Genomic DNA, 20,015 nt, shown 5'->3' with positions numbered 1-20,015 from the left:
TTTAACAGATAAACATTTATTAAGTATAAACAGAAGCTAAGAGTGGAGTGTCTAAACAATATATAAAGTAGTTTAAATACAAACCCTGAAATTGCTGAAAGAATGGCTTATAACACAATAAAAAGACAAGAAAATAAAGTAAATTTTCCCCAAGACAAGTTTTAAACATATATACAAAATATTTTCTCAATGGACATTTAAAAGCCTAATAAATGATGACGATTTTTTACAAAATAAGCAGTAGTTTGACTCTTAATGCAGTTTTGTTTATACATAAGAGAACACACATGAAAAAGAAAAATCTCTCCAGTAAACTCAAAATATACACTTCAATAGCAGATACCTCGACTTTAATCATAGAGCTGGATGTAGCGGGTGGTGCTAAAAGGCTAGCTCTTTACGCCGCGGCTAGCAGGTCCTCGACGGAAACGCTTGTCACATCGGAGAAAAACGTCCCCTCGTTGTCTCCGCCTCCAAACACCAGCAGAGTTCTTCCGGCGGAGACCGAGGAGTCCTCGGAGTAACCATGGTGATCGGGCGTTTCCATGGTGACGATGGAATGCCCCGCCCTAAGCGTGGAGAGCTGAGCTAGCTTCAGCTCGGTCCAACTGTTTGTGTCTGAGAGGTAAGAACCGCACATCAGAACGGTGTCGAAAGAACCCTCAAAATGTTTCTTTTATTTACTTATTTTTAAATAAACTAGAAGCCAGGCTACTATGTGGTATTAGGGCCATTTAAGATAGAAAAAAAAGGGAGTAAAATGTTCACCGCTAAACTCATAAAGACATTTCTGAGCTCCAAAAGTAAAAAAATGTGCTAGAAAAAAACTCAAATTTTGAGATGAATCTCAGAAATTTTTTTAGGAAAAACAAGTTTCCTAAAAAACTTGTTTTTTAGGAAACAAGTTTTTTAGGAACTTGTTTCCTAAAAAAAATTTTCTAGGAAAAAATATTTTTCCTAGAAAAATATTTTTCTAGGAAAATATTTTTTCCTAGAAAAAAAATATTTTTTTTCTAGGAAGGTTTTTCTGGAAAAGTTTATTGAAACTCTAAAATTCTTTAGTTTCTAGCAAATTTCTGAGCTCAATTTAAAAAAAAAAGAAAAAGAAAAAATTATCTCTGGCACATTTTAGACTTTTCAAATTCTGAAATGTCCGAGTTTTTCCTATATAATCCCTGGGGGCGTAATCTCAACATAATCTCCTGGAGGAAATTTACTTGTCCTTTTTTCTTTTCTACCTGCAATGACAAATAGCAATAGTTCTGCTTCTGGTCTGCATGTTGAGTCCTTCTGAACTACACCTGGGATTTTAAAAATATATGTATATATTTTTTGGCCTGGTCATTCATACGACTAATTAAACCTGACCACAATGTTTCTGATTAGGGCTAAACAATTAATTAGGTTAATCATGATTAATCAATTACTGAAATTATCATCAACTAATTTAGTAATTGATTAATCGTTAACTGGAGTATACAGACTGACAAATCAACATATTCAGAGCTTTAATTAAGCCAAAATTGTACAAAATAAGTATACATTTTGCATTTAGAATAAAAAAACCAACAACCTCTGTCTAAAGATGTCTTTTAGCCAAAACTTCTCAAGTAGCATAGTTTTAGCTTCACTTGTTCAAATTCACTAAAGGAATGCTGTGTTATTGCATTTTAGGCAATAATATGCTTATTTTATTTAAGAAAAAAATTTATTCTGTCTTTATTTTCATCCTTTAATTTATGTCTAGAATTGTATAAAAAGACTTAAATGGTAAAATGAAAAGTAAATAGAATGTGCAGATTTTTTATCATCAGAATAATCACTGAAAATAATAGTTAGTTGTAGACCTATATATGATTGAAAGCCTAGCTAGAGCTTCATATTCATGTATTTCAGTCCAGTAACTGTATCTTTTAATCTGCTTCTCACCTATATCGAAAATGAAGGTGTCACTGAGGGCGTTGTTTCCGTTGTAGCCGCCGTGGATCAGGAATTTGGTTTCTGAGAGAACTGCACTGCCATGCCAGCTGCAACAGACACAGATGTTCATCTTCTTGATTTAAAATCCTCCCAAAACTTTTTTTTTCTGCGTGTTTTTTAAACTATTCCAACAAAAATAGCAGGAATTAAATTTAAAATGTAACTTTTGTGTGTGTGTGTACCTTCGAGGAGACGGAGCTTTTCCTGATGTTTTCACAACAGAGAACTCCATTAGACCTTAAATAAAAAATAAATAAAAAAAATGCAAAATTTTAGCTTGATATATATATTCACACCCAGTGAGATCCGGTTCTGTTGCCGTGAGCCTCACCGAGGTCCAGCATGTACATGTCGTTGTAGCAGACGGGAGTGTCCCATCCCCCAAACACATAGATGTACCGTTCCTGCATCACACAGGCCGAGTGGCTGGAAGGAAACAAAACACAGAAGCAGCTAAAGAGTCGAGTTTGAGCATAAAACGTGTTTGAACGAATGTTTGGATCGAGTTCTGGTACCCTGATCGGGGGGAGGGTTTGTCTCCCGTGACGATGGGCTGGTACCAGATGGAGAGGTGGGGGTCGAAGATGTATAAAGAGTCACTGCAGCCGTCGGGCTCCGGGTTGGGCCGAGGGAACACGCCGCCCAGAACGAACAGCTCCCCCCGGAACATGCTGCAGCTGTGGTAGGCCAGAGGGGGAACCTTTCCCTGGGCCTGGTAGAAACACAAGATCCCAGTGAAACCTGGGAGTACTGATGGACTCTGACCTGAACCTTCAGAGCCACATGAGAACAGTTACAAAGTCGGCCTTCTATCAGCTGGAGAACATCTCCAGGGCTAGAGGACCGATGTCTCAGCAAGATCTAGAGAAACTCATCCATGCGTTTATCTTTAGTCGCGTTGATTACTGCAACAGTGTCTAAAACAGTGTTCTGGATCAGCTGGAGCTGACCCAGAGCACTGCTGCTGGCGTTCTGACTAAAGCTAGGAAGTTAGAGAACATCACCCAGTTCTACAGTCCTTCCACTGGCTCCTTAGAGAATAGACTTTAAAATACTGCTGTTAATTTATAAATCACTGAACGGTTTAGCACCACAATACATTAAAGATTTCCTGCTGTTAACCTAATGCCACTACATCCACTGTGGAGCTTGGTGGTGGCAGCGTAACAACGTGGGCATGCCACACTTTTCAGACATTTTGAAAAGATATTTCAAAATGTAAATTTGTGGCTGTGAGAAAACGTAGAAGTGTTAAAGTGGACTGAATACTTTTTGTGTGTCTGCTTTACTTGCCTCCACCATGGTCCACCTCCAGCTCTGAGTGTCCAGGATGTGGACGTCGTTGAACCACTTCTTGTTCTTGGAGCCTCCGAACACAAATATCCGTTTGGAGTCGGGGTCAAAGACGGCCGAGTGGCCGATTCGGGCCTCGGGGGTGGGGCCCTCCGCCAGAGTCTCCGCAGCCACCCAGGACAAATCCTCTGTTGCGTGGAGAGACAGATTTAATATCCGTTAAAAGCATTTGGACTCAAAGAGGCGTTTCCAAACGCCGGGCAGCATGGAGCGAACCTGTGCAGAGTTTCCACATCGGGTCTTTGCAGAACTGCATCCTGGCTCCCTGACCGCCAATTAAAATGGCCGTCTGAGCGTCAATGGGGCACAAAGTCTGACCCCAGCGTCCTGACGGGCCGACCAGAGAGGCTGTGGGCAGAGGGGAAACTCATAATGAAGTGTGACGTACAGAGTTGGGTATTAACTAGTTACATTGAGTAACTAGTTACTTTGAGTAACTTTTTTAAAAATTACTTTTAGGATTATTTCTACTACGGTGTATTTTTTACTTTTACTTGAGTAATTTCATTATAAAGTACTGCAACTCTTTAGAAACATTTCTGGATTCTCTAAATGAAGAACAAAGGTGTTTTAACCAAAAATTCTCCAGACTCAGACACACACCTGCGGTTTCTGTTAAAGCTTCATAAGGTTTACATTGAAGGAAAATTATTTGGAGACATTTTCTTTTGCCCGATTGTTATTTCTTGCTATGTCACCTGAATGTCATTATCTACAATAAGAGCTATAATTATAAAACGTTTAAAACACCTGGAGCTGAGACTAACGTTGGCAGCTCACAGCTAATGCTCATTGTTATGTATAGTGGAGGCTCTGTGATGCTGTGGGTCTGTTTCTCTTTCAAAGGAACCGTGTTAAAGTATGAAATACCAGATTTTACATAGAAATCGGGAATCTCAGGATTCGCTTGTGTACATCTCACATGTTGTGTAAATAAACGTACATGTCTGTGTGGGAGTCTTGGCCTGCCGACTCTTCGTCCTGGCTGCGTTCTGAAGCGGCGTCGCTCCTGCTTCATTAGCTGGAAAAGACAACAAAGAGAAGCAGTGGACAGAGGCTTTACACCTTCGTATCGAGCAACCCAAACACCTAATGACTGTGTTTTACTGTACTCTACTGAAACTCTTCCTCCTATTTGTAAATTAAGGTGAGAAAACTCTTTCTTCCTCACCTGCTGCCTTCACCTTGGAGGCGTCTGTTCCGTTACCAAATAGTTTCTGGCTTTTGACTTGACCTTTGCCTTTTCGCACAGGCGTCGCCTTCTCCTTAACTCCATTTGGGCAAATGTTTTCTTCTCCTCTCGCCTCCGACATCCTGTCGCCACCGTCTTCCTCAGTCGATCGCTCTCTCTTTCTCTTGCCGCTGAGCTCTCGGTCTGCGAGGGGAGCCGTCGGATTCTGATGCGACAGTGTTTATGAGACAAACTAAACATGACTGCCAGGAAAGTAAAGAGTGCACACTTTACTTTTCTGGTATTTTAACATCATATTTTAAAATATGGTGTTAAAATACCATATTTTTAAACATATTTTCCACCTTCCATAAAAGCTGAGTCAAAAAAAATTAAAACTAAAAGACTTGAGCTAACATTTTATTGATAACAACACACAGATAGCAGAATTAAGATCTAAACTGAATTCAAAAAAAGAAAAATGGCACAAAATGAGATAATTTCAGGTTTGGTACTTGCTTCACGTTTCAAAATATTTGAGGCATTCCTTCTGGAGTTTTTAGTTCATATTGAAAAATATAGCAAGGCATAGATAAATCACCAAAAAGCTGATTTATGCATTTATTTCAAGCTGATCTGCTCCAAGTGAATGATAAATAAACTACCTTTGGTGTGTATTCATTCACAGCTATCAGCTCTGGTTGTGAGTTTGTCTGAAAAGAAGCAAAAACAAAAGTTTGGTTAATCTGTCACTGATTAAAGACATCCTCCCCTCTTAATGCTTGTGAAAGATTGAATGTGCGTTACCGGGTTTCCTCCCTCCAGAGAAACATTCAGTGTGACGCCGTCTGTCCAGGTTTCTTCCTCCCACTGCTCCCATGAGAGACACCTAAATACATGATTTTAATAACAAAATAGGGAAGGAAAAACACAAAACATGTGGCGTTCTTGTCCAGGTAATACAAACATTACATTTGAAAAGCTCTTACATCTCTAACATGCAGAAAAGCTGACAGTTTTAAACTGATATAAGTTGCTGTTGTGACATTGGACCATATCACAAATACTCTACATGTGTATCAATTTCTGACTTTTAAGTTTTAGTTGTTTTTAATTAATCTAGTCAAATCAAAATTACTCATAAAAACATACGTTTCATTTCTTATTAACTGAGAAAATGTACAAAGTGTACATACTTGTTATAAGGGGTCAGTTTTCCAATCGTGATGGGAATCTGATCAGCGTCGTTAAGCTCCGCGTTGACGCAGATCCTTTCCCCCCACGGTCCGCTGCTGAACAGCACCACCTGGCGGACAGATGGTGGAACCGCAGCAGACACTCTGCACGACCCCTCCGCTCTGATAACAAAAAGACAAGTCAAATAAATGCAAAAACTGAGCTTTTAGTTCCCAACAAAACAGAAACAAGATTTATGTTTTCCCAACAAGAAAATAAAATTGTCTGTACGGTACAAATGAGGAGCAAAACCCACAGTAACAGCAAGCTGTTAAATAACTCCCGTGGAAGATCTATCCTACCTCAACAACCTTTGAGGCGGTCCGTTTACCCCAAAAATAGCATAAACTCCGAACTCATCCATCTTGAAATTCTCCCTTAATTCGTTTTTAACTTTAGCACGATTTAAAATGTTAAAACACAATGTTGTTTTGGCTTCTCCCGCCTGCTGTGTGTACAGCTTCTAAATTCCGCGCTATTTCCAGCCAAATGCAAGTGTTGCGCTTGGTTTGTTGTTAAGCGTATTCTTCCAGGAGGCGGCGACGGTGCCAAACCTATGTCAGCGAGTGATCCGCCCACCGCCACGTATCCTTATACTTATATCGAGCTCACTCCGGGTTGAGAGCTACACCCTGCTTCCGCGACCACGGGATATGTTCAAAAGCATTACGAATCTATGTTTATACAGATTGCAGCTATTTTAAAAGTGGCAAACGAGACTGTAAGGAATGATCCTATTTAATTTAAAAGATTAAATTAAAATATTTAGCAAATTAAACTACCCTCCACCGAGTATGAAAGAATAACTGTTGCCGTAATACAAACCTGTGGGAGTTTTAAGTTATTTTATAGAAATATGTTCAATTGCTGGCCCCCAACAGTGACTATATGATATCTCGATTTGCCTTATTGTGTTATTTTACCGAGTATCAGCGAATGTGATGCAAAAATAAATATAATTCACAATGTAACTCATGTTAGGGATGCAAATTATAACGCTGCTCTTGAAGGCAGCCCCAAACAAGCGTAACGGTCGCAAAGCATTGTGGGATCGGATGCCGGTGAAAGCTTCTCGAAAGAACTGCAAAGATGATGGTGAGTGAGTTAGCATTGAAGCCCCGAAATCAACGCCTAATCCGTGTCCATCCTTTAGTTTATCAGCCATCATTAACATTGGAGGTGTTCTGAATAGATGTGACTGACAATCAGACGTGCTGCAAAGCTACTATTTTATTGAAATTACTTCAATTTAGATGTTTTTGTTAGCCCCGAAGGTGTTAGCATCCTGCAATCAATGGGCGTATGTGATGCGAACGGCGATGTCCGTTAGCTTGTTGCAAATAAACGGGTTTATAAATATAACCGAACACAGTTTGTCTCACGTTTTGCTAGTTTTTCACATTGTGGAACGTTTAGTTTTAATATTTTGCATTTGTTTAGTTGTTTTTGAACTTTACATCTAATTCTTTGATTTAGATGCTCTATGTAGGAGTTCCCCCTTTTGTTTGATTGCCTTTGTAAGGCATATTTATGTTGCAAGTTTGACCAAATCTAATTATCAAAGGAACCAGTTGGTGTTTATATGGCTGTAAATGTTATGAACAGTCAGGAAGGGTTTTAGACACAATCAGCTGCATCACATGCGTTAAACTCAACACCCTTCTTTCCCAGTTTTATTTTGTCAGTTGTCTGATAATTGATTTTCTCTCTTTCTTTCCTGCAGCCCACACCGGTTATCCTGCTGAAGGAGGGGACAGACACATCCCAAGGCATTCCCCAGCTCATCAGCAACATCAATGCCTGCCAGGTGAGTGGAAGGCTTCACCTGTTCTGTTCATTATTTAAGAAATGTTGCAGCTTATTCTTATTTATTGACGTATGACAACGGCCCAGGTAAGCATGAGTTGGTAGGCTTGAGTAAAAGCATTAATGCATTTACATACACACAAAAAAATGACCTCATGACCTAACAGTGGTTTTTGCTGGATACCAATTATGCCGACTGCGGTTAAAACAACAGAATCAAAGTAGTTTTTACAGTTTTTTTCCTTTTATTTAAATGAGGGAAACGTAGGAATCCTTTAAGTTTGCTGGCCGGCAATGTGCAGCAACCTAAGCGCTCTACCCTAAAAATTTCTTTCTCTAATTCAACTAACTTTAAATTTTGGCATAATACTATGAAGAGTTTTTACCATTTTAAAAACATAAAATCTTTTAGTAACATAATGCTGAAAACTCCATAAATTGTTTCAATTTGGCATAAATTGATACATTCAGACAGTGCAGTGTGCAGTTAATTCTGTTCTAAACAATTTTTGTGAAACATTGAATCAATAACTGATATTGTTTCACCAACATTTTTAAATCTACAATAATTTAGTTAAATAAAACAAGTTATCTGATAAAACATCCTGTCTGTCTGTGTATTAGCCTCAGTGACATTAATATAGTTTATTTGTGAAAGGTTTAATCAAGCTTAGGCCTCTTAAGTTGCTGACAGAGAAACAAGAAAATGTGTTAAAGTGGGATTTTCAAATACTTCCATTCACTATTTGTGTTTGGAACTGAGTTTTAGGTGTCAAAAGAAACTATTAAAGTAATGTGAGATTTAAAATGGCTTCCTTCATAATCATAGAGGTGACGTTTCATCCTGCAGGTGATTTCTGAGGCTGTCAGGACCACCCTCGGGCCCCGGGGGATGGACAAGCTGATGGTGGATGGAAGGGGTGAGAAAAGATGAAATTAGTTATTTTGGCTCAGTCTCTTGTGGTTTTATCATTGCTTTTTAAATGTGTTCGTTCTTCCAGGTAAAGCCACGATCTCCAACGATGGCGCCACCATCCTGAAACTTCTGGATGTGGTTCATCCTGCAGCCAAGACGCTGGTAGACATCGCCCGCTCCCAGGATGCCGAGGTGAGTTCCAGGTCAGCAGATTTCACATTTAAAGCTGGACGAAGTTTAATTTTTCCGTTTCCGCTGAATCCTCCTCCAGGTTGGAGACGGCACCACATCCGTCACCCTCCTCGCCGCCGAGTTCCTGAAGCAGCTGAAGCCGTATGTGGAGGAGGGTCTCCACCCTCAGACCATCATCAGAGCGTTCCGCACCGCCACCAACCTCGCTGTCAGCAAGATCAAGGAGATCGCCGTCTCTGTGAAGAAAGACGACAAACAGTGAGTCTTTAAACAGGACGTCTGTGCGTCCCTTATATTCATAGATCGAAAATTAGCCCTCAAAAAAGTCTTAAATTCATTGAAAAAAATGTTCTTAAATTTTGTTGTGGCAGAACTATTTAATCTCATTTATTTTATGTGGGTCTTTTTTTCATGGGACTTTACTGTTTTGTAAAATATTGAGTAGGTCTTTCTGTGATATGAGGTAGTTGAGGCTACTGCTCCTACCTGCTAATATACCATTGCTAGCTAGCCAGCTAGCTTTATTATGTCCTCACATCCTTAAAAAGTCTTAAATTTGTGTGTCTAAAATTAAGGCCTTAAATGTCTGAAATTAATTCAAAAACCTTCAAGTTGGCCTTAAAAAAAAGTCTTAAATTTGTCTTAATTTTTTATTTACTCTTGTATAGTGCATGTACATTATTTTTCTTGACTTTTCCATCAGGCAAAAGTTTGAGTCACCTGCAGACATATTCATTATGTTCTGTGACTCGAGGCTTTTGAGGCTATTGCTAACTAACTGCTAATATTCTGTTGCCTGTGAGATAACTTTTTTTTTTGTCTATCATGTAAGTGTTTATCTTCAACGCTGGTTCTGTACAATGTTAGTCATTCTGTGCAAAAAACCTTGGCACTACTTTTCTTTTGCATGTTTCAGTAGTGATACAGATCTTACATGTCATTCATAAAGGTATTTAAAAATGTCTGACACCTGCAGAAACCGTATTAATGGCTTTTAAACTCATCAAATCACCTTCTCCTGTTTGGTTGAGTTGTAAATGTTTTATAAACTTTCTCAGGGAGCAGAGGCAGCTGCTGGAGAAATGTGCCGCCACAGCGCTGAACTCCAAGCTGATCGCCGGTGAGAAGGGCTTCTTCTCCAAGATGGTGGTGGACGCCGTTATGTCCCTGGATGAGCTGCTGTCTCTCAAGATGATCGGCATCAAGAAGGTGCAGGGAGGCGCACTGGAGGTTGGTGCTCACCGTTCAGTTTCAGATGTCGGGGTCCTTATCGCTGCTTGAAATCCTTGAAAATGCTTGAATTTCATTTCGGTGTTTTCAAGGTTTGGAAAGTGATTAATATTGAAACCACATAGTTTCACAATAAAGTGCGATCTAATGTCTGATTATAAGGATAAATTTGGTAAACATTTACAGCTGAAACCAGATGTTTTCGTATCCCTAAAACACTTATTTTTTAATGTCTAAAGTTAAATCAGACCAAACTTCTCTTGTTTAAGCTTAGTTACAATTACCAAAATTATATCTATTTGCTAAATACCACAAAATAAAATGAAGTTGCTTTTTTTTTTTTTTTTTTAGATATTTTTTGTAGTTTTCTTTGTTTATTGTGTTTAAGCATTTAATTTGATTAGGAAGGTAATTTACCTGAACACAGTTTGTTAGAATTTTTCAATATAATGAGTGTTTATTATTCCTAGTGACTCACCATGGATCTGTGTAATTGATATAAAGGTTATCTTATATTTTATATGTTAAACATGATTGAAATTAGGGGATTTGTTGTTAAATTATGTTTTGTTCTCAGACCAGTCAGGTTTAGATGTTTGAGAGAAAATGTTCAAAATATTATACTTTAGTTCACTTTGGCCCTGCTGCAGAATATAGATACTACAACAAGATATTAACAATTACAATAATAAATTATGTAGTTCAGTAAAAAAAATACTTTACTGATTCCAAAGGAAATTAAATGTTGTTGTATATTAAATTAATTTAAATTTCATCAGAATCATGGTGATGACTGTGGGCAGGAAAGACGTCATGTAGAAGTCTGTATCACAGCGAATTTGACGAAGCCTCTGACTGAAGACACTCTGTTTTTGTACGACAGTGTCATGAAGGATTTGATTCTTGATTTTATGTAAAATCTTTCTTTGCATCGTCATCTCCAGAGGTTCACAGTCATCATAATTATCATAATTGTTAATTGAAGTTGACTTTTGTTTTTTGTATTGTTTTTACTTCCAGTGTGTGGTGCTGGAAAAGTTTAAAAACTTACCTTGAAAATTTTTGTAAGGTTTTTGAATCTCATTATTGGATAAATGTGCGAACCCTGGATTAAATGTTAGTTGTGAAATTAAACTCTGGATGAAATTCTCTGCTCAGGATTCCCAGCTGGTCAGTGGTGTTGCGTTCAAGAAGACGTTCTCCTACGCCGGCTTCGAGATGCAGCCCAAACGCTACGAGAACCCAAAGATCGCGCTGCTCAACGTGGAGCTGGAGCTGAAGGCCGAGAAGGACAACGCCGAAGTCCGCGTGAAATCAGTGGAGGTCGGCCTTTGTCTCGGAATTAAACTCTTTAAATCAGTTTTTCTTTTTGGTCTTTCGCATGACGTCTGCAACGTTCCTCCTCCCACCCCCTCAACAGGACTACCAGGCCATCGTGGACGCAGAGTGGAACATCCTGTATGAGAAGCTGGAGAAGATCTACCAATCAGGAGCCAAGGTGGTTCTGTCCAAGTTGCCCATCGGGGACGTGGCCACGCAGTACTTCGCCGACAGAGACCTGTTCTGTGCCGGCAGGGTGCAAGAGGAGGACCTGAAGAGGACCATGATGGTGAGACTGGGCCGATTGAACCGGCTGGTCTGAACCGAAGGATCTCTAACTGGTTTGTGTTGCAGGCCTGTGGAGGATCCATCCAGACGTCGGTCAGCGCGCTGACGGATGACGTTTTGGGGCAGTGTGAGCTGTTTGAGGAGGTGCAGGTGGGAGGAGAGAGGTGAGAGAGGCTTTCTGCTGGTGGTTTGTCATTGAGATGAAGGACTTGGTCCTAGAAATGTTTTGAGTCTGTAAGGAAGTGGCGACCTGGGTAATATTTCTTCTTTTTATCCGCAGGTACAACTTCTTTAAGGGCTGCCCGAAGGCAAAGACGTGCACCATCATCCTGAGAGGCGGAGCGGAGCAGTTCACAGAGGAGACGGAGCGATCGCTGCACGACGCCATCATGATCGTCCGCAGAGCCATCAAGGTTCGGTTCTCAATTTTGAGCTCGTCTGTGACTGGTTGTGGTTCACTTTAGAGACCAGGAGGTTGTTTACCTGCTGCAAAAATCTTGTCTGGTACTTCCAGGCCTGTCGCAATTAATCACTTAATAGCATTATGAATTAAAACGAGCTCAATAATTTTTGTTTGCATCATTTATCGTTTTTCTCTTTCTACCAAAAACAGGATGACTTAAGTCTCCAGTCTGGTGCTTTGGTCTCAACTAAACCTTTTCTTGAAGAGAAATTTTGTTTACAGAGATTAAATAACTCATTTTAATGGCTTCCAACGCTGACCAATGTCTGAAAAGTGTGTTGTGCTTTCATGTTCAGACCTCTTTATTCCTGGTTATGAGATGTTTAGCAAATAAGTTACTCTAGATGTGAAAAGCTGGTGAAGAGCTGCAGCAATATCCTCGTGATCTGACTGAATCCAGATGTAGATGAATGTGTCGCCTCTTTCCAGAATGACTCCATCGTCGCAGGCGGAGGAGCCATAGAGATGGAGCTGTCCAAGTACCTCCGGGATTACTCCAGAACCATTCCCGGGAAGCAGCAGCTGCTGATCGGAGCGTACGCCAAGGCCCTGGAGGTCATCCCCCGACAGCTGTGCGACAACGCCGGCTTTGACGCCACCAACATCCTCAACAAGCTGCGAGCAAAGCACGCGCAGGTAGGAAACGAAGCTTTCAGACTGAATTCACCCCAGTCTTAGAAACAATCCAGATGATCAATCCTAGAAAGTCCAGTTCATTTGTGGAGGTGTGAATGTGTAATTGAACTCTGTGGACCGAAAAAACTTACCGGTCCATTTAAAAACCTCGATCTTGGTTCAGTTCAAGTGAACTGTGGCGCAGTTTGATATGTGAAATACCAAGTGGACTGGGGGACCCGCTAATCTAGCGCTAGAGGGAGAGACGGGCCGTGGTCTTTTAGCAAAGACAAAAGAGAAATCCCACAACCGCCAAAATCTGACGCCATTTGTTTACATTTCATAAAGGGCAAACGGTAACCAGTGTCTTCTGCAGATATTTCTGTCTTTTCCTTCAGTAGTTCTTGGTGCAGCGCCACCACAGGTGAAGAGGGGAACAGGTTTTTCAATTAGTTTGGTTTGTTTGACAAAGAGTGTGAAAGTGAACTGCACCAACTGAAAATGTAGCAAATGTCGCAATTTTGATCCCCAATTAAACCGAGTTTACAAGACTATCAGTTATGAAAATTACAACAAAGTATTTGGGTCACACTAAGAAAGTGAAAGAAATACTACGAGAATGGAGTCGTACAGGAATAAAGTTTAAATGGTACAAGAAGAAAGTCATCCTACTGCAACTTTATTCTCATAATATGACTTCATTGTCATACAAGTTTGTTCTTATTTAAACTTTGTCGTATTACTTCTTGTAATTTTATGTCTTTATTCTTGTAATACTATGACTTTATTCTCATACAACTTCTTGTAATATGAATTTATTGTCATTTTATGACTATTTTTTTTCTTTTCTTAGTATAGACCCATCACTGTTGTAGAAAACACCCTCAAAATATGTATTTCTAGGGTTTTTCCTACAGCTGTATTCATTTTTCTGTCACTGCAGGGCGGCCTCTGGTTTGGCGTGGACATCACCAGTGAGGACATCACAGACAACTTCATCGCCTGCGTCTGGGAGCCGTCCGTCGTGAAGATCAACGCCCTGACGGCGGCGTCGGAGGCTGCCTGCCTCATCTTGTCGGTCGACGAGACGATCAAGAACCCCCGCAGCAGCGTAGACGGACCTCCAGGTGGCGCCGGCAGGGGCAGAGGCCGCGGCAGACCCCACGCTCACTAACTAAACCCATCAACTGAAAAAAATAATCCAATCGCAGATGCAGGAGGAAGAATTTCTGGATGCTGCTTTAGTTTCTGGGGGAGATTTTCAATGTTTTCAACCCAGGACATTCTGCTAAAAAAAAATAAAAATCTCTCCTCTTGTCTTGTAGTTTCTGACCAGCCAACTAAAGCATTTCATATTCTCTTCCTGTAGCCAGTACAAGCAGAATGACAGCAGCTTTTTTTTCTTTTTTTTTTTTACTTAAACAGGCTGGTCTTTTCTGTGTGACCTGATGGAATCTGTAACCTTTTAGCCTCGTTTTGTTAATAAGAAAAGCTGTTTGATGTGGGGGTGAATAAAGCACTGAAAGGATGTTGAGCAGTTCTGAAACCATCTATGTGAAGCTATTTATTGGACCATTGTTAACAATAAATTCACAGCTGAAATAAAACACTTATTCCTGGTGTTTATGTTCAAAGTGGTTTTAAAAACACTGCAGAATTATTTTTAGTAGTATTGGTATTTTATATAATAAGCAGCTTGGGTATAAAATTTAATTTCTTCCCCTTATGTAATGTAGTTGACTGAGGTGGTTCTGGTCACAATAAGTCTACCTTTAGACCCCAGGCTTCCTCTCAGAACCATATAAATGAATGATGTTTAAATGCACCAGAAAAAAACGCATTTTCTGTCCTTGCTGTCCGACCTAAAGTTGGAGTTAAAGTTATTTTACTCTTCAAATTCAGGAGTTCAGATACTCCAAGATTACTTGGCCTAAGTATTTGCATATGACGTCATGGCTTTGTAAGTTTCTCACGGTATTTGGGCTAAAATGATTAATCTCAATAATTGTAACGAATTGATTTAAACAATATAGTAACTGATTAATCTTTAACTGAAGTATATGCTCAAAGAAATGTCATTTTCTGAAAATGAATGGCTTTTCCAGCATAGTGGCTAAAGAAGAATCATTTTTGTCATGGACAGGCTAAGCCAGGCTACAAATCCCAAAACTACAGAAAACAAATGAGCGAAAGAGTTTCTGCACCAAGAAATGGCCTAAAATACCTCTTGATTTGAAAACCTGGTCACCAACTACAAGAAACAGCTTAGTCATCTTTCTTACATTTAAGCTTCGTTTTTGACCCAATGACCTAGCTAAAACAGCTAACGTTCAATGTCTAATGTTCGGACGTTAGCCAAACTTTGATTTTTAATTTATTTTTTTATTATTTTTTTTTTTTTGCTGTGATTTTTTAAATTATTTTTTTGTTTCTTTTAAACCCTTATAGTGATCACTTATTTTTGTTTTACAAAATTGCAATTTTTCTATCTCTGACGTTGTCTGAACGTCTGTGTGACGTAGAACGTTGTCTGCGGATGCTCAGCAAACATTCGGCCTCCAGCCAACGTTCGTCCATCTTGTTTAATTTCTGACATTTAGCAAACGTTAGCAGACCAACGTTCAAGGGATGTCCAGTGGTAAAACTTTCTTACTATGTTGTAAAACATGAAAACGTTTTAAGACTTTTTTTTACTGCTTACATTCAGTTTAAACAAATCAAGTCTGAGTAAATATATTCAACACAGTAGCACTCATGACACTGTAAAAGTTTCAAATCTTATAATGCCACAATCCTTAATGTTCTTTTCCAGCTTGTAGTTATGTCATCTTACCACTAGATGGAGCACTACCATGTTAGAGAAACAATACGAGTCCAAACAGGTTTCATGATACAATTTAAATGAGGTATTGAGTATCATATCAGGATAAAATAAACAAGAGTGATTCTCACTCTAGGTAGTATACTTTATGAGGTCTTTAGGTGATTCAGTCTTAGCTTGAAATCCTTATACTGCAGGGTACGTTTGTTCCAGCATCTTGTATCGAAGAGTGTTTTTGTTTCTTTGAAGAGTTTCTGTGCAAAAAATGCACAGCAATCAAATCTTCTCCGGAGGGCTGGATGGATAAACTCAGGGAGAGTTCAAGAAAATATTTAATGTTGATTGAAGATCAAGATCCATAATGTCTGAATTAAATCAGGTTTGGTTGTTTTCAAGTCTCTTTAAGCTACTCCACCTTAGTTGGACAGGAAGTCTATGGAAGCCCGGACGGACCTGTTAGACATGACGTCAATAGCGGTGACTTTGATCTCTGTATCTCCAAACTGCATGGTGGCTCTGATCTCTCTCCTTTCTGGGCCCGCCACCACCGCTCCTCCTTCTGCTCCTCCCACCGCCCCAGGTGGCACCAATGGTTCCGGTAAGTCTAAGGTAATTGTCCCGCACTTCCGGACGCCGGGGTCGGAGATGTAGGTGACATCATCTGTGGCGCTGCAGTAGATGTTGATGATGATCTTCCGCTGGCCCACCCGAGCGGGCGTGTAGCTTCGCCGAACGACCTCTCCCAGCGCCACAGACTGGTCAATGGAGACGAAGCGGTCGAAGATGTCCGTGCACCACTCGCGGCCATCTTTGATGAGGAGCTTATCCCGAGGGTGCCGTCCCTCAACGAACCGGTTCAGGACGCCGACCCCGTAGGTCACAGGGCAACGTCGCACTCTGACCTGCGAGAGAGAAGAAGCCATTAGATTGAGAGTCACAGTTAGCCACTCTGATGCTAACTGGTATCCCTGGTGCTTTACCACAGTGGGATCCAGTCCGAAGAGAACGGCACCCTTCAGGATGGTGAGGCCGACATCATGGGGGATGATGATCCGGCAGGTCCTTCCCAGTGCCTTCTGGACTGCTTTCTGCAACATCGGCGACTCTGCAAAACCACCAACCAGGAACAGGAAGCGAACACAGCGCACCTCCGGCTTCCCCATCAACTCCTCTGTTAGAGAAAAGAAAAGTAATGCAGTGCTACTTTTCTGACTCTTTGGGCACAGCACTAAAGCAATGTTCACGCAGCAGGTGAATGTGACCAATTCCCCCCCATGTGTCACTGCAGTCTAAATGGCCCATTTCCTATGTTTTCACATCGTCAAAAATCCGATTTGTGCCACATGCATCATAATTCTGCACCAGAACAAACCAGATGTGGTAAACCTAAAGGTAAACAATGACTGAAAATGTTATGAAAGAAATGTGTTCCACTGAAACGAGTAGAAAATAGTCAATAGATGTTTCTCCCAACCATTTTACAATCTAGTTGGAGTTAAGAAAACCAGTAGCATTTCCTGATTGTTGTGCTAAGCCACCAGGAAGTTTCTGGATGAAGACATGATGGCTTAGATGTAGAAAGTACTAAAAAAACAAACAAGTCAAAGACAGCGTCTCTTACTTTCTGTATGTGGACAGTGTCTGAATGTCGTCCACGTCTTCCTCACCTATATGTCTGACTATGTTGCTGATGGTGGGCTGGAAGAGTTCATTCATTGCTTCCTGGGTCAGCCGCAGCATTCCCTGAGACGACCACTTCACAATGTTCATGCTAACACAGACAAAAACAGATTCTTGTTGACTTTTACAGACACAACAACAGGCCACAGCCTCAGACTTCCACACATCGGTTCCACTCACTTGCTCCTCCTCAGGGCGGCCTCCACACTCTGCCCTCTGTGTCTCTTGTAGAAGTCGATGAAAGAGAAGGGCAGGGAGATATTCAGGGCGTTTGCTCTTCCTGGCGACGCGGTTCGTTTCCTCGCCTCGAATGCAATCATGAGGTCCACCCAGGCCGCCGGCCGCTTGGCTTTAAAGCTCTGAATGAAGTCCTCGCCAAAGATCTGGCACAACATGGCTTCGAAGGCCAGGTCGACCCCGACCGCGCCGTACGGACCGCCTGGAAGACGCACTGAAGTTTTGGAAATGTGTCGAAAATCGCTGTCATTTCTGGATGGAGAAGTTGTGTACCTGAGGCTTTGTAGAGCTCTTTCAGTGTTCCCTGCGGCTGCTCAATCTGATGAACCGTCAGGTCCACCGTTCCTCCTCCGCAGTCTGCAACGACGTACCTGTCACCTACAGACAGGAAGCAGTGAGCAAAAGTGTTCACTCTCATCTCATCTCTTTAGTTTCTTAAAGTGGTTTCTTCATTCTTACATTTGTCTTGCAGTCATAAACTTATTTTTTAAGATGTGCAGCAATAATCTCCGTTTTTACAGCACCCCTAAAAAGTATTCACGTCCATTTATCTTTTCCACAATTGTTCATATTACAACACAGTCGAGCATGACTGAACATATTTTTAAAAAGAATTTTTTTTTACAGATTCTTTTTCTGATAAAGTTGATGTTTTTATACTTTATTTTATTTTTTAAAAATCTGAAAAGTGTGGTGTGCACTTGTATTTTGCTCATTGATTTTTTTTTTGCATATTGATCTATAACATTTTTTTAAAAATTGATAATCATTTTAGCAGTTTTTTCTGAAAATTTGTTGTGGTTTTTCACAGTATATCTTTTTTTCTGTCTCTGATGATGCATTTTGGATTCATTAAATATGTTTTAGGCAACATATTCATTCCCCCCAAAAAATGCTATTAAGTCATCACGCATCGAGATTCTTCCTAAACGTCTAAAACAAAATCACACTTTCCCAAAGCTAAAAAAGACAAAAAATTATATTAGCAACAAAACTGATTTTCTTTTCTTATATTCAACCCACATATTTTTATCTCACTGCCATCTCAGAATAAAACCATAAATTTTATAATACCAGCTTTTAATTAGCAGAGAAATAGTGATATTTACTGTATTACAACAGATTTCACTGATTTCTTATTGCAGGCTAATGGATTTAATTAATGTATTTTCTGTCATTAAAGTTTGTTGCTGTAGTATTATGTCATGTGACAAAGTTCAAGGCAAGAGTAGAGCTCAATCTGAGTGATTTGTTTTTTGAAGGTGAGTCCGTTGTTTTCCCTTAAGGCTCTAAACCAATAAACATCTTCAGGGTTGAGGAACGGCTGTTTGTCTCAGAGCATTTATGATGTGCGTGGAGATAAGTGAAGGACTCGGTCTCAACCCAAACATAAAAACACAGAGAAAAAAATGACTAGATCTGCAAAGAAACAACAAATAAAATGGAAGAGACGAGGACAAAGGAAGGTTTCTTGTGTAACTGCCTCAGTGGGTTTGCAGCGCAGGGGGTAGAGAGTCCCACAGGCTGGGTCCATCCTGTGTGTGTGCGTGTGTGTGTGTGTGTGTGTGTGTGTGTTTGGACAGGAAAGAGCAGAAAAGTTCAGTGGGGCCACGTGTTTCGTCAAATTGTCGTTACGGTTCGACACAGAAACGATGAAACTCAGATCCTGCCCTGGAAGGATATTTTTTAACACAACACTGAGATGTAAATCCTGAATATTGTTCCACCCAATCGGAGCATGAGGTTTGTTGGAAAGGAATCTTAAACATCAATTCTGTCTGGGGGAGGGAGGAAATAAATAAACTAAACTCAACACACCAGAGCGCAGCCCCTCCCCCTCAACACACACACACAGAACATCTCTGCATAACATAGTCAGCATGTCGGAGGGTAAAGGTCAAAGCCATCAGTGTGTTGGATGTGAGGCGGGCCGTCAGACACACTCACCGGTCTGCAGCTCGGACCACAGCTCCCCGGTTCCACTCTCCACCAGAAAGGTCCTGCTGTGTCTGGATCGCCTCAGCTGCTCCCTCGCTGCAGAACAAAACAAAACAAAAACGGTTTTTAAAAGCTGGATGTTGAAAAGTTGATGAGCTGAACAACAACAACTGGCCTAAAAACAACAACTCGTTCTCACCAAGTTCAGATGGGAAACGATGTTTTCAAGATATCTTAAAGGGATAGTCCACATCTTTTTGCACGATCTGGGTAGGCCTGACATGATAACAACATCATGTCAGGCCTATCATAAATGATGATGTTGTTTTGAGACCATTTTTAAGTGATATAAGGGCAATGGCAAAATAATAATGCAAAAGCATAGTCTAAAAGATCAATAAACTTTGAATTCTAATGAACATTTAACACTGGACCTGGAAGACATTTTAGATATCCAAAATAAATAAAACAGAAAATAAAATAATTTTTGAAGTATTTTTAAACAAAATTATCCTTCAAATAAAGGGCTAGTTGAGCCCAAAGCACCAAACCGAAGGCCTTTATCATCCAGTTATTGATAGAAACAGAGAAAAAAAGAGATAAACGATAAGGCATGACAATGGAAATAATTGAGTTTGATCATACGATTAATTGATTTACTGATTATTGTGACAAGTCGAGATGTGGGGTAAGAAACTATGACGTCATTTGTTTATTTATTTTTTCATTTATTGTAATACATTTATTATAAGAAATTTGATTTACTGTT

The 20,015-nt window shown here is 40.2% G+C and overlaps 3 protein-coding genes across 4 annotated transcripts in view; 1 reads left to right on the top strand and 2 right to left on the bottom strand.

Annotated features, from left to right (window-relative positions):
• On the bottom strand, window positions 1–6,273 carry krcp (kelch repeat-containing protein). Its single transcript, XM_007574584.2, has 13 exons — window positions 6,043–6,273; window positions 5,701–5,862; window positions 5,312–5,393; window positions 5,170–5,217; window positions 4,505–4,730; window positions 4,277–4,354; window positions 3,550–3,681; window positions 3,274–3,461; window positions 2,496–2,692; window positions 2,312–2,406; window positions 2,163–2,217; window positions 1,930–2,027; window positions 1–618 (listed from the first exon to the last, which is right to left on the bottom strand). Exons 1-13 carry the CDS (start codon window positions 6,102–6,104, stop codon window positions 398–400), a joined length of 1,644 nt encoding a protein of 547 aa, XP_007574646.1. The 5' UTR covers window positions 6,105–6,273; the 3' UTR covers window positions 1–397.
• A 464-nt stretch (window positions 6,274–6,737) lies between these two features.
• cct7 (chaperonin containing TCP1, subunit 7 (eta)) lies at window positions 6,738–14,172 on the top strand. The gene is made up of 12 exons (XM_007574583.2): window positions 6,738–6,835; window positions 7,464–7,547; window positions 8,397–8,466; window positions 8,548–8,654; window positions 8,734–8,912; window positions 9,713–9,884; window positions 11,043–11,207; window positions 11,305–11,493; window positions 11,559–11,656; window positions 11,773–11,905; window positions 12,385–12,591; window positions 13,514–14,172. Exons 1-12 carry the CDS (start codon window positions 6,830–6,832, stop codon window positions 13,742–13,744), a joined length of 1,641 nt encoding a protein of 546 aa, XP_007574645.1. The 5' UTR covers window positions 6,738–6,829; the 3' UTR covers window positions 13,745–14,172.
• The window catches only part of hspa12b (heat shock protein 12B), a 26,539-nt gene continuing 20,372 nt past the window's right edge, over window positions 13,849–20,015 (bottom strand). For both annotated transcript variants that reach the window (XM_016662064.1, XM_016662065.1), the window contains 6 exons: window positions 19,256–19,342; window positions 17,582–17,686; window positions 17,252–17,510; window positions 17,059–17,162; window positions 16,372–16,562; window positions 13,849–16,293 (listed from right to left, as the gene is read on the bottom strand). In XM_016662064.1, coding sequence (XP_016517550.1) covers window positions 15,808–16,293; window positions 16,372–16,562; window positions 17,059–17,162; window positions 17,252–17,510; window positions 17,582–17,686; window positions 19,256–19,342 — 1,232 coding nt within the window. In that variant the 3' untranslated portion in view covers window positions 13,849–15,807. The remainder of the gene's footprint in view (window positions 16,294–16,371; window positions 16,563–17,058; window positions 17,163–17,251; window positions 17,511–17,581; window positions 17,687–19,255; window positions 19,343–20,015) is intronic.

Source organism: Poecilia formosa, unplaced genomic scaffold (assembly GCF_000485575.1).
Source record: "Poecilia formosa unplaced genomic scaffold, Poecilia_formosa-5.1.2 Scaffold357, whole genome shotgun sequence".
Taxonomy (NCBI): domain Eukaryota; kingdom Metazoa; phylum Chordata; class Actinopteri; order Cyprinodontiformes; family Poeciliidae; genus Poecilia; species Poecilia formosa.
The sequence above is the reverse complement of the archived record's forward strand: the minus strand, read 5'-3'. Positions and strand labels throughout refer to the sequence as shown.

What these genes read in the sequence shown, in the direction of transcription:
- cct7 (XM_007574583.2), top strand. An exon ending in GCAACATCAATGCCTGCCAG is followed by an intron (nt 7,548 to 8,396) that starts GTGAGTGGAAGG and finishes TTCATCCTGCAG; the next exon opens with GTGATTTCTGAGGCTGTCAG. An exon ending in TGCAGGGAGGCGCACTGGAG is followed by an intron (nt 9,885 to 11,042) that starts GTTGGTGCTCAC and finishes TTCTCTGCTCAG; the next exon opens with GATTCCCAGCTGGTCAGTGG.
- krcp (XM_007574584.2), bottom strand. Translation starts at nt 6,104, where the DNA reads ATGGATGAGTTCGGAGTTTATGCTATTTTTGGGGTAAACGGACCGCCT. An exon ending in CTCCAAGGTGAAGGCAGCAG is followed by an intron (nt 4,355 to 4,504) that starts GTGAGGAAGAAA and finishes TGTCTTTTCCAG; the next exon opens with CTAATGAAGCAGGAGCGACG. An exon ending in CACCTTCATTTTCGATATAG is followed by an intron (nt 619 to 1,929) that starts GTGAGAAGCAGA and finishes CTTACCTCTCAG; the next exon opens with ACACAAACAGTTGGACCGAG.